The 13261-nt window shown below is 51.7% G+C and overlaps 1 protein-coding gene across 2 annotated transcripts in view; it reads right to left on the reverse strand.

Annotated features, from left to right (window-relative positions):
* The window catches only part of Crmp1 (collapsin response mediator protein 1), a 66957-nt gene that overhangs the window by 17986 nt on the left and 35710 nt on the right, over positions 1-13261 (reverse strand). For both annotated transcript variants that reach the window (XM_046423543.1, XM_058572420.1), the window contains exons 5-6: positions 8993-9054; positions 7296-7376 (exon numbers count right to left, since the gene is read on the reverse strand). In XM_046423543.1, coding sequence (XP_046279499.1) covers positions 7296-7376; positions 8993-9054 — 143 coding nt within the window. The remainder of the gene's footprint in view (positions 1-7295; positions 7377-8992; positions 9055-13261) is intronic.

The raw sequence follows: 13261 nt of genomic DNA on the forward strand, positions 1-13261 counted from the left end.
ATTTTTAGGTGGTGCTGAGGCTCGAACCCAAGACCCCCAAGTGCTAGGCAAGTGCTCTGCCGCTAAGCCCCAGCTCAGCCCCCGTTACTCCTTTCTTTTGGAGCACTTCCACCTTGGGGGCAGCAATGCTGACCCCGCTGTGCCACCTGTGTCACCACTGGATCTTGGAAGTGGAGGACTGGGTGTTGATTTTGCAGGCTCACAGCTGGAAGGCGCCTTGAGCCTCAGATGACCGGGTTTTAGACTTTGGAGTTGATGTTGACAAGTTAGGGCTCTGGGCTAGGGCACAGGGTGTGTTTCGTAGGTGAGGGGGACACAGGCCGGGGCAGGGCCAGAGTGCTATGGCTGGAACATGGTCTGTCCCTCCACAATTGGAGCTGAGGATTGGGCCCCAGTGTCATGGTGTTGAGAGGTGCCAGTGTGACCCGGTCACTCAGGGATCAACACTCTCAGGGGTGGGCTCCCATCTCTTCTCAGGGAGCCGGAGTGGTTATTGGGAGAGCGGCCTTTTATACAACAAGCTGGCACCTCCCCTCGGACTCTCTTGCATCTGCTGCCCTCTTCCAGTTTTCCGCCACACACAGAGAGTACACGGCTGTCCTCAGAGGCAAGCAGATGCTGGCATCATGCTCTTGGAACTTCAGAACAGAGAGCCAAATAAATCTCTTTTCTTTAAAAATTACCCAGACATGGGTATTCTGTCACAGCAACAGAAAATCAATTGAGACACAGGGTTATAAGAAATGAGCTTCAGAGACCACTGTCCATCCTTCCAATCTGAGTCTCCCTGAAGGCTGTCCTTTGGAAAGAAATATGGGATTCTGGTATTACATGGATGCTAAAATCAGTAAGTTCTGAAGGGGAGCCCAGCTCCAAAGCTGGCCATCCCTAGGACTGTGGGCAAGTTGGCCACGCTCTCTGAGCCTCAGTTTCCTGCACACTGGAGTTGACAGTGTTTGCATCACAACTGTGAAGGTGAGGGGGGAGATGGCCTCACCAAGCACCTGGAGTGACACCACTGCACAGGAGAGCTGAGCAGCAGCAGCCCCTAGTTTCCATCTAGGCCCCTCTCCCTGGCATCTGTCTCTCTGGCAGGAAAACCCCACCTTGAACTTCTCCTATGACCTTGAAATGCCTCCCCAAGCCGGTGGCCCAGATTCAACCTATTGCTCCAGGTTTCCTTGCCCCGGGAACACTTTAATGACTCTAGAAGACAAAACTCTTCTTCTCTTTTTTCTCCCTCAACGTTGCCAAGATGCCCAGGTGCGGCTGCCTAGTTCCACTTGCAGTCTCTGGGTCATCACTCCTGGACACACCGCTGCCACGACTCTGGGCCCACTGACCACGAAGAAATCACAGTCTCGACTGTGCCTCTACGGTTATTGAGCTCCAGTTGATTATAAGAACATAAATTTAAAACAATTTCAAGGTCTGATGCTGGGGTGGATTGAGGCAAACTGTGGAATAATTGCAGCTACTGAAGATGATGTTTATGAAGCATTTTTGGAAACTGTTTACAAAACAATCTTATGATACAGAGAAATCCCTACACTAAATAGTTTAAATGTCAGTTACTATTTCTGTTCAAAGGAGAAAAGACCAGGAGGGGAGGGGAGGAGGAGGGGAGGGGAGGAGGAGGGGAGGGGAGGAAGTGGGGAGGGGAGGAGGAGGGGAGGGGAGGAGGGGGAGAGGGGAGGAGGTGGGGAGGGGAGGAGGTGGAGAGGGGAGGAGGTGGGGAGGGGAGGAAGGAGCCAGGGAGAAACAATGGGAAGAGGAGGGGGTCTAATCGTAAAGGGCTGAACATAGGTGTTATTTTCAGTTCTCTTCTGACCCTACTCAAGTAACAAAAGATATACAAAAATCACGCATTAAAAAACGCAGAGAAAACTGAAGGCATTCCCTCTAAAATCTGGAACAAGACAGGGATGCTCTCTCTCACCACTTCTGTTCAACATAGTTCTCAAAACACTGGCCAGAGCAATTAGACAGACGAAAGAAATTAAAGGCATAAAAATAGGAAAAGAAGAAATTAAATTATCACTATTTGCAGGTGACATGATTCTATACCTAGCAGACCCAAAAGGGTCTACAAAGAAACTATTAGAGCTACTAAATGAATTCAGCAAAGTGGCAGGGTATAAAATCAACACGCATAAATCAAAGGCATTCCTGTATATCAGCGACAAATCCTCTGAAATGGAAATGAGGACAACCACTCCATTCACAATATCTTCAAAAAAAATAAAATACTTGGGAATCAACCTAACAAAAGAGGTGAAAGACTTATACAATGAAAACTACAGAACCCTAAAGAGAGAAATAGAAGAAGATCTTAGAAGATGGAAAAATATACCCTGTTCATGGATAGGCAGAACTAACATCATCAAAATGGCGATATTACCAAAAGTTCTCTACAGGTTTAATGCAATGCCAATCAAAATCCCAACGGCATTTCTTGTAGAAATACAGAAAGCAATCATGAAATTCATATGGAAAAATAAAAGACCCAGAATAGCAAAAACAATGCTAAGCAGGAAGTGTGAATCAGGCGGTATAGCGATACCAGACTTCAAACTATACTACAGAGCAATAGTAACAAAAACAGCATGGTACTGGTACCAAAACAGGCGGGTGGACCAATGGTACAGAATAGAGGACACAGAAACCAATCCACAAAACTACAACTATCTTATATTGATAAAGGGGCTAAAAGCATGCAATGGAGGAAGGACAGCATCTTCAACAAATGGTGCTGGGAAAACTGGAAATCCATATGCAACAAAATGAAACTGAATCCCTTTCTCTCGCCATGCACAAAAGTTAATTCAAAATGGATCAAGGAGCTTGATATCAAATCAGAGACACGCCATCTGATAGAAGAAAAAGTTGGCTACGATCTACATACTGTGGGGTCGGGCTCCAAATTCCTCAATAGGACACCCATAGCACAAAAGTTAATAACTAGAATCAACAAATGGGACTTACTCAAACTAAAAAGTTTTTTCTCAGCAAAAGAAACAATAAGAGAGGTAAATAGGGAGCCTACATCATGGGAACAAATCTTTACTCCTCACACTTCAGATAGAGCCCTAATATCCAGAGTATACAAAGAACTCAAAAAATTAGACAATAAGAGAACAAACAACCCAATCAACAAATGGGCCAAGGACCTGAACAGACACTTCTCAGAGGAGGACATACAATAATCAGCAAGTACATGAAAAAATGCTCACCATCTCTAGCAGTCAGAGAAATGCAAATCAAAACCACCCTAAGATACCATCTCACTCCAGTAAGATTGGCAGCCATTATGAAGTCAAACACCAACAAGTGCTGGCGAGGATGTGGGGAAAAGGGTACACTTGTACATTGCTGGTGGGACTGCAGATTGGTGCAGCCAATTTGGAAAGCAGTATGGAGATTTCTTGGAAAGCTGGGGATGGAGCCACCATTTGACCCAGCTATTCCCCTTCTTGGTCTATTCCCTAAAGACCTAAAAAGAGCATGCTACAGGGACACTGCTACATCGATGTTCATAGCAGCACAATTCACAATAGCAAGACTGTGGACCAACCTAGATGCCCTTCAATAGACGAATGGATAAAAAAAAATGTGGCATTTATACACAATGGAGTATTACTCTGCATTAAAAAATGACAAAATCATAGAATTTGCAGGGAAATGGATGGCATTAGAGCAGATTATGCTAAGTGAAGCTAGCCAATCCCTAAAAAACAAATGCCAAATGTCTTCTTTGATATAAGGAGAGTAACTAAGAACAGAGTAGGGACGAAGAGCATGAGAAGAAGATTAACATTAAACAGGGATGAGAGGTGGGAGGGAAAGGGAGAGAGAAGGGAAATTGCATGGAAATGGAAGGAGACCCTCAGGGTTATACAAAAGTACATACAAGAGGTAGTGAGGGGAAAGGGAAAAATAATACAAGGGGGACAAATGAATGACAGTAGAGGGGGTAGAGAGAGAAGAGGGGAGGGGAGGGGAGGGGAGGGGGGATAGTAGAGGATAGGAAAGGTAGCAGAACACAACAGACACTAGTATGGCAATATGTAAATCAATGGATGTGTAACTGATGTGATTCTGCAATCTGTATATGGGGTAAAAATGGGAGCTCATAACCCACTTGAATCAAAGTGTGAAATATGATATATCAAGAACTATGTAATGTTTTGAACAACCAACAATAAAAAATAAATAAATAATGCAGAGAGAAGACAGAAAGTTTTAGAAGCTGGCGAGCAGATGTACAGAGCCCTGGAGCTGGTCATTGCCTTGGGTCGGCTGGGAGGAGCGCTGGAAGGCCCCTGCGGGCTCCTCACACACTGGAGGGAGCGGAAAGCGGGGCACCAAGGAAATCTACAAAAGCCGGATCACACAAATCCTAGAGCTCAGCAGCCCCACTCCTAGGTATATATCAACAACACGTGGACCCACGTTCAACAAGACTCTTCGAGAACACTCATGGATGTTTTATACCTAACAGTCCCCAATTTCGAAATTGTCCAAATATCCAACAACTAAAAAATAAAATGTGACATGTTCATGAAGAAGCAGAAGCTAACTACACAGGAGGAAGCTAGCCCTGAGCAACAGAGAGCAGGCGTGAATGAGCACCTGCCACCACTGGGTTCCATGTCCATGAAATTTAACATCAAGCCAAACTCAGACGTGCGTCGTGGGCAACTTCCAACATGGCGCCCGATGATCGCGCTTCGGGGTTTCACGGCCTGGGGGTGCCCTCCCTGTGAGCGTGGGCTGATTTAGTGAGCAGACTGAGGCAAAGGATGCACGTCACCTCCAGAGTTAGGTCGCAAAGTCTCTGGCCTTCCCTTCTCCGTCTTTCCTTTGTTCATTCTGAAGACAGCCAGCTGCCACACCGTAGCCATGCACAAGGCAAGAACCAGGGCCGTCTCTGGCCTGCAGCAGCCAAGAGCAGGGGCAGCAGTCTGACAGTCTGCAAGAAACCGAACCCTCAGCACCACCCTCTGCCCCAGTGGGGCCAGGAGATGCCCCCACCTGGACCAACACCTTGGTTCAGCCTGGGAGAGGCCTGAGCCACGGACCCAGCCACACTTGCATTCCTGACCCACAGGAAGAGGAGAAGACAAATGTTGGTTGTTTCAAGATGCAGGCTGAGCGCTGGGTAAGTTTTTCTGCAGCCATAGATAACGAACACAGATTTAGGGACCAGAGCAGAGTGTCAGTATAACATTTACCTAAAAATGTGGAAGTGGCTTTTGGAACCAGGTCGGGAGAATTTCAAGGACATGACAGGTGGCCTTGAGCAGACTGTTACAGAGATGTAGACTTTGGGGACACTGCCTGTGAGCTCTCGAAAGGAAATGAGGCAATGAAGGAAGGGGGCCCAGGCTACGCAGCAGCAGAGGCTCCGCGCTGTCTTCTGCAGCCCTGGGGAAAACCCCATGGGCTGGGTCCAGCTCAGGAGGTCTCCCACAAAGTGTGGAAGGAACTGCCTGGTTCTTCTCACATGGGAGAGACTAATGGGGAGAAGAACCGTGAAATCAGAAAGAACCAGGCCAGGTGGGGTGGTGGACGCCTGCAATCCCAGAGACTTGGAGGCTGAGGCAGGAGGACTGCAAGTTTGAGGCCAGTCTAAGCAACTTCGCAAGGGCCTAAGCAGCTTGTGAGACTCTCCCTCAAAAAAGGGCTGCAGGATGTGGCTCAGTGGCTGAGTGACCCTTAGGTACCAAAACAAACAAATAACCACAAAAAATATAAATAACAACTCATATCATGTACGACCACAAGAATGGGATCAAAATTGGAATGGGTTGCACTCCATGTAGGTAAAATGTGTCACAACACACCCTACTGTCACGTATACCTAAAAACACTAAGTGGAAAAAGAAAGAAAGAAAGAAAAGAACTGGGACATTTGAAGAGCTTGGGAATTCACAGCTCTCCAAAAGCAAAAGATCCAAATTCAGGAATGGCTTCAGAGCCCCTCTCAAATTCAGGATATTGCCAGATAAATAACTCCTGATTCTCCAAGAGTGTGATCCCACAGACTTTGTTAGAATCCACAAAGATGAGGGCGGTGCCTCCAAGCCCTAGTCAGTCATACAGAGAAAGAAATCCTCTGAAGAGCTTCCCGTCTCCTCAGGACGCGGGAAGTTCAAGGTGCACTTCACAGGGGGGCGGAGGGCTCACCTGGGAGAAATGGGTGGGGTCTTTCTTCCTGGGAGGCAGTGAACCCCGCCCAGTGAGCTTCCCAGGAGGCCACAGGGTTCTGAGGGGACTACTTTAGCAGAACCCTGGCAGCTCAGACGGCCTGGCCCAAAGGCACGGGAACGGAAGGCAGGGAGCCCCAGATCTGGCCACACAAGCAAGGCCTCCCGCCTGAGAGGATGGAGAGGCACAGGAAGGGCCGGCCGAGGTGGAGCCGAGAGCCAGGAGGCCTGTCCCTGGGTTAGGCTCCCCAGGCCTTCAGACCAGAGGCCCCAGCAGGGCACCTCCCAGCCCAGCCCAGCCACCCCAACAGTGGTGAGGCCCGTGCTCCCCCTCCCACACCCCGCCCACCCCTCTCTACCACCTCTTCTCTCTCATGAGAGCTGGGGAGTAGGGCCCAGATGCCCACCTGCCGTGTCCTCCTAAATCCCACAGCCAGAGGGACCCGCGTGTGCTCCCGTCTCCTCCTCCCCCAAGTTTTTGTGCCTGTTTCGCACCAGAGGACAGACCTCAGACCCCTGTAAGCTCACTGCACCTCTGTGAGGTGGGAGCTTCGGGATAAATAAGGCTTCATGGGTAAGGCTGTCTGTCACCTCAGGCCACATGGCTGGGACATGCAGGAGGCAGGGCTGCAACACTGCTCCACTCCTCTGCCCCCTCCCAACCCCAAGTCAACGAGCAATGCCAGCCTCTGTGTGCATGGCCCTGGCACCCCACACGTGAAACCCCAATACCCCCAGGTGTGCGAGGCCCAGCATTCCCAGGTGTGCGAGGCCCCGGCACCCGTAGGTGCACAAGGCATTTTTGTTGGGATTCTCACCTGCCCTTATGCACACCCCTCAAGGCCACCGATGGTTAGGTCATGCCCACTGCATGTTTGAGGTAACCGAGTCTCAAGAAGCAACCTGGCCTGCCCATGGCCACACTGCTGAGAGTGTGGGTGACCGTGTGTCTGAGACGACATCCGTTCCTGGCCTGGCCTTTCACTGTCCAGTCTTCTCACTAATCAAGCCAGGAGCCCCTCCTGTGGACCCTTCTGACGGGGGTGGGGGGAGACTAGGGGCAAGGACAGAATTGGCACCACTCACCTGAGCTATCAAGTCTCCGTTTTCCGCGTGGACCAAGATCAGAGCTCCCAGCCCCTTGAGGAAGGTGAAGGCTTCGTAGAGCTGAGGAGGGACACGAGGGGTGGGTGTGAGAAGGGAGCACCACGCGCACAGTGGTCCACGGCAGCAGGGGTGCTCCACTCCCCACTCAAGGAGAGGCGCTTCCCTTGGCCCTGACGCCTTCCAGACCCGAAAGCAGGAGCTGGGGTGAGGCAGAAGCTACGGCCTGGGGACACCCCTGGTCTCCTGCCTTGGGCCTCCTCCCGGCCTCTCCTCCTCCTCCTCCCCTTGGGCTGCCTGTGCTCCTGGGGACACCTGGTACAGGCAGTCCTCTTTGGTTTCACGGCGACTGTGTACCTGAGCCTGCTCAGCCTGTGCCGCAGGAGATGTGTGATTCTTTTCAAAAACTCCAGCACCCGCCGTGCGGGGAGGGAACTCTGAACTCAGACAACAGAGGCTGGGCCAGCATCGTGCCAGTCCACCAGGGAGGCCTTGCCCCTGCCTGACATCTCCCTACCCAAGAAGAGCCCGCCCTGCTGAGGATCAAGACCACCAAGCTCCCTCTCCAAGACACCTGAATTTCAACTCTGTTCTCCATGAACAAGATAACACCCAGGAGTACCCTTATGGATTCAGACAGCAGGTGAGGGGGACTCCTGGGGGCTTGAGGGGCTTTTGAGGACCCTGGTCCAGAGGCCACAGGACTCCATCCATGCCCAGGGCTTCAGTGGAACCAGTGTTGGACAGAAACAGCTGAGAATCAGCTACCTGGTGCGTCACGTGCCCCTCTTTCCACGACAGAACCAACCTTCAGCTTTCGGAACACCCTCTGCAGGCTGCAAAGGCCTCCGGGCATCCTGGGCAAGTTACTTTTCTAACCCCTGTTGTCCATCTAGCTCTAGGGCAATAAGGAGTGATCACCTCCCAACACCTGGGTCGTGCCGTTGTGCGTCAGGCACTGTCCTGGCAGTTCTCCTGTCTGCATCACTCAATCCTCCACAATCTCCACCAGGCAGGTGCTATTATGAGCTTGAAGCCCAGAGAGGCTGGGAAAGTGGCTCCAGGCTGCACAGCAAGGGCCAGGCTGGCTCTACCGTCCATGGCTCCCTGTGCCACACTAGCACGCAGGGAAGAGGGAAAGGAGAGGAAACCAAGCCAAGAGATCCCACAGTGAGGAAGTCCAGGTGGCTGGTAAGCAGTCCCCTGTCCCTGCAAACAGCTCGCGGCAGCACCCCACTCTGTTGCTGGCACCCACATAATGACTGAAACTGGCAGGCCTGAGGCTTTGCATCTTCTGGATGAGAAAACTGAAACGAAGTGACGTGCCCAACATCTTGGGTTGGCTTGAGGGAAGCCAGGGCCAGTGCCATCGTCCCCAACCTTGCTCAAGCCAGCGCCAGCCGGGAGCTTCCAGGAAGCACATTTCCCGAGCCCCTCTGCCCGTGCGCCCAGCTCTGCAGGCTAATGGCACTGAGATGCAACAATATGAGGAACCATCGACCAGGGCTCCTGTTCCACTCCAGAGTGAGAAAGGAACCCAGACCTGAGGGGCGACTGCACTTAGTGCCACCAGCAGGGCCTGAGCCCCAGCCTCCCTGCCAGCCCTGACTCCTCTGTCCTGTGCCAGGTGACAGGCTGGGGTGGCCCAGAGCTGCCAGGTGAAGAGGAGTGGGGCCTACCTGGCTGTCGGACATCTGGTAGAGGTCCTTATACGCCATGTAGACTTGGAAGGAGTTGACACCTGTTACAAGATAAGAAGGAAGAGAGAGAACGCATGTCGAAGAGAAAGAAGCAAGCTCTCCCACTAAACCACGATCCCCCGCGCAGCGGAAGCTGTCAGAGAGAAGCCGCCACGGGGACCGCTGTGAGGGTGGCCAACAGGGAGCCGAGCGTGCAGTAAGGCAGAAATTATGAATCAGTAAGCTGTGGCCAAATTAACTCCTATACCCTGGCACTGGTTCCCAGAGCAGGGATATAGGGCAGCGCTGTCTTAGGTTAGAAATCACCACTAAAAAGTCGAGGTAGGTCTGACTCCTTACGAATGGGAACCTACACGTCAGTTAATTCTTAAATACTTCAGAATAAAATAACAAAGAACCAACATGATAAATATACCAGCAACAAATTTAACAGCTTTTTAAAATCAAGAGACAGTGGTGACTTTGGGGGAAGGAGACGTCACTGCAAGGAGGAAGGAAAGAGCCTGTGGGACGGCTGGCAGAGCCCCACTTGTCTGGGGTGGGTGAGCTCGGAGCAATTCGTAAAGTCACGTGTTCATCTATCTATTCTATTAAACAAGACCAAAACAAAAGCAAAGGAGCCAGAAAACAAAATCCAAAAGCGAACTGTTATTTTTGGACATTTTAAGAAGAAAGCTCATGCCTGACTAATAAAGAAAAGATTCGGTCCTCAACCAAACCTCCAGAATCCACCAAAGCCAGCTCTGCTCCAGGCTCCGTGGGGGCTCAGCTCTGAGGCAGCAGGAGCTCCTCTGGGCGGTCAGCTCGCTCACCCGCCCTCCAGTTCTCCTTTCCTCCTCTCCTAGCCACACAGTAACCCTGGCAACAGCCACCTTCATGCGATGTGACCCTGAATCACATCCAGGGATGAGTACCTGGCAGACGCTAGGCTGAGCCAGGAGGGACAGGACACAAAGGACACCTGGATGACCTCTAACACGGAGACAAAGCAGGGGCCAAGCCAAGAGAGGTCCAGGGGACAGGAAGGGCACAGCTGGCTCATGGAGGAGGACGAGACAAGCAGGGAGGAGAGGCCTCGGCACAGGGTCCTAGGCCCGTCTCCAGCACTGAGGCAAACCTGCTCCCCCGGGCCCAGCGCAGCTCCAGGAGGACCTGCTGTCTCTGGGTCACACTGGACTCTCCAGCAGTACCCCAGTCTCCCCCCCACAGGTCTTCCTGCAGCTTTTGACAAGATCATGTGCATCAAGACACTCAAGAGGAGAAGCAGGAGCGCCTCCCCCAGGGGTCCCGGAGCCTTCTCCAGGGAGTGCTTATGTTCTCACCCAGCACATCGTTACTGAGTACCTCTGTGTGCAGACTAGAGCTAGACACTCCTGTTGACAGGCAGGCTGGGCCTGTCCGCCTTCTGGTGGGAATGATGAGCAAGGGGCAACTACATCGATGATCCTGCCAGGCAGAGACGTCAAGTCTGTCATGTCTTGGGAACTCACAAAGCCTTCACGGCAACTCCCATCAAGAATCAGATCGACCTCCCACCCTAGAACCTGGGTGGTCGCACGACTTGCTCTGACCCACTTCACGAGTTCCTGGCACAGGCCACAAGGACTAGCCACTGGCCCAGCTGCCCCAGCAGAGGCCGAGGCACAAACAAGACAGGTGTGAACAGCAGAACTGTCCAACTGAGCCCCAACCAATGTGCCCACCCACGGAGCTGGGAGCAAATGAACAATAATTGCTGCCTTTCATTACCTGTGGTACCGCTGTGGTTTGGAGGTGAGGTGTCTCCCAAAAGCTCAGGTGTTAGGCAATGCAGGAATGCGGCTGAAATGATTAGGTTATGAAAGCTGCCTCACCAGTGGATTGATCCATTTAGTGGATTAATCATCTGAATGGACTTCTGGGTGGTAACTGTAGGCAGGTGGAGTGTGGCTGGAGAAAGGAGGTCACTGGGGCATGTCCACGAGGATTACATTTTGCGCCTGGATCCCTGTCCCTCTCTACTTCTTGGCTGCCCTGAGCTGAGCCGCTTTGCTCCACCACGCCCTTCCGCCATGATGTTCGCCTCACCTCACCCAGAGTAACGGAGTCAGCCAGCCATGGACTGAGCCTTGACACTGTGAGCCTGAGGGACCTTCTCCTCCTCTAACTTGTTGGGTCAGGCACTTTGACTTCAGGGGAAAGAGCAGAGTGACACAGATACAGCAAAAACGCAAAAGTCACCATCTTAACCATCTGAACATGGTTAAGTGCTGTTGAGGGGCATTAAGGATACACAGTCCTGTGCAGCCATCATCACCATCCACCTCGGGAACTCTCTCAGCTGTCCCCGTTAAACACTAGCTCCCCACCTCCCTCCCTCTAGCCCCTCTCATTCATTCCCATCTCTGTGAATTCAACTACTTTAGGTGCTTCCCATAAATAGGATCCTGTGATATTTGCCCGCGTGACTGCATCATCTCACTGGGTGTAATGCTCTCCACTGCTCGTCCAGGCTGCAGCACGTATCAAAATCCCCTTTAAGGCTGCGCAATATTCCTCCACACAGTGTGTACATTTTGCTCATCCATTCACCGGCTGCTCCTACCTCTTGACCGTCGTGAACAATGCTGCTACGAACATGGACGTACAAGTATCTCTGAGCGTCTGCTTTCAGTTCTTTAGGGTACCTATCCAGAGGCAGAACTGCTGGATCACATGGTGACTTTATTTTTAACATTCTGGGGACCCACGTACTGTTTTCCGCAGAGGCTGTACCATTCTACATCCCTCCGCAGGTGCACAAAGGGTCTCATTTCGACACCTGTCATTCTTCGGTGTTTTTTTAATATTGCACCTGCCCTGAGCGTGACGTGGTGTCTCACAATGGTTTTGCAGTTGCAGCGTTTATAATGCAGACTCGCTGTACAGAAGCTGGTGCCTAGGCTGCGTCTTGTGGTGGCCAGAACCTAAAACATGTGGCAGTGGTTTGGGGACGACTGGTGGGAGGGACACAGAAGAGTGACAGGAACTACTGGCAAAGACTGGAGAAAAGCAAATGAACCATGAGCAGAGTGAATGGGGGTGGCCTGGACTAGGGAGCAGCAAACTGGAAACATCGCGGGGGGGGGGGGGCGTGGATAAAACTTCCCCAGGGTAATAGAACGCACTGTGAGTCTAGCTAAGATGGTTTTCAGGAATCATGTTTAAAGCGTCACAGGGCTTCTGTAAGCTGTGCACGACGAGGTTCAAGGCAACGGCAATGAAAGGGGACCAGGGTGAGGAAGACAGAGGGAGCGTTCCGTCTGCAGGATTCGGGGGCCATGCAGGAGGCCCACAGAGGCTGAGCTGGACTCAGGACTGCTTCCCGTCTCTGCCCGACCAACCCACAGGCAATTCCCAGAAGTACAACATGTCTTCAGGGTCAAGTTCCTCACTTCAAGGGTGCAGCTACAGAGCAGCTGGCAAGCTTCCTCCACTAGACAAAAGGGCTTCCAAGACTCCGACAGATCCTGTCGGCACGGTGGCCGTCACCTAAAACAGACTGGACTCCAAAACCATCTCCCCAATGCAGTGGACTAGAATCATACCTTGGAAACCCACAGAGTTTTTAAGAAAGTTGTATCACCTTCTAAAAGACACTGAGACGGGTCAAAAGGAAAGGGGCCTCTGGGCTGCCAACCTTCTGTGGGTACAAAAGGCTGGGACAGCGGCAGATAGGGCGCAACAGAGTGAGGTCGCGGTGGAGGCTGCCTCTGCAGGACAAAGGCCAGAGTCAGGCAGCACCTAGGACCCGCCGGGCTGGCAACTGTTTTAAGCCTTGGGGTCGCAGACGGTCTCTGACACGTATTTTTGTTATTGTTTGATTGTTTTGCTTTATTTAAAAACCTTTAAGAATGTGAAAGACATGCCCAGTTTCAGGGCAGTGCAATGGCAGTCCATGGCCAGATTTGACCCCTGGGCTGTACAAAATTTTGTTGGTCTCTAAACTTGGGCACTTCTCCCAAGGAGGACAGCTGGGCCCCGGGGGAGGAACTTCTCAAAATAGAGTGGAATAGGTGGACTGAGCAGTATGTGCCCAGCTGGATTCCAGAATGTCTACCCATCATGGCAAAAGGGGCCCCCATTTTTTCCCCTTTCTAAGTAAAATCATTCAGCATGCCTAGCCTGTCCCTGTGCCTGTCCCTGTCCACCAGTGCACGGTGGCTGTGAGTAAGGTACAGGCTCTGAATCAAGAGCAGCCACACCCCAGGAGCTCCATGGCAGCCTCTG

Source organism: Marmota monax, unplaced genomic scaffold (assembly GCF_021218885.2).
Source record: "Marmota monax isolate L192 unplaced genomic scaffold, Marmota_monax_Labrador192_F-V1.1 WCK01_AAM20220418_F8-fsc00009, whole genome shotgun sequence".
NCBI classification, from domain to species: domain Eukaryota; kingdom Metazoa; phylum Chordata; class Mammalia; order Rodentia; family Sciuridae; genus Marmota; species Marmota monax.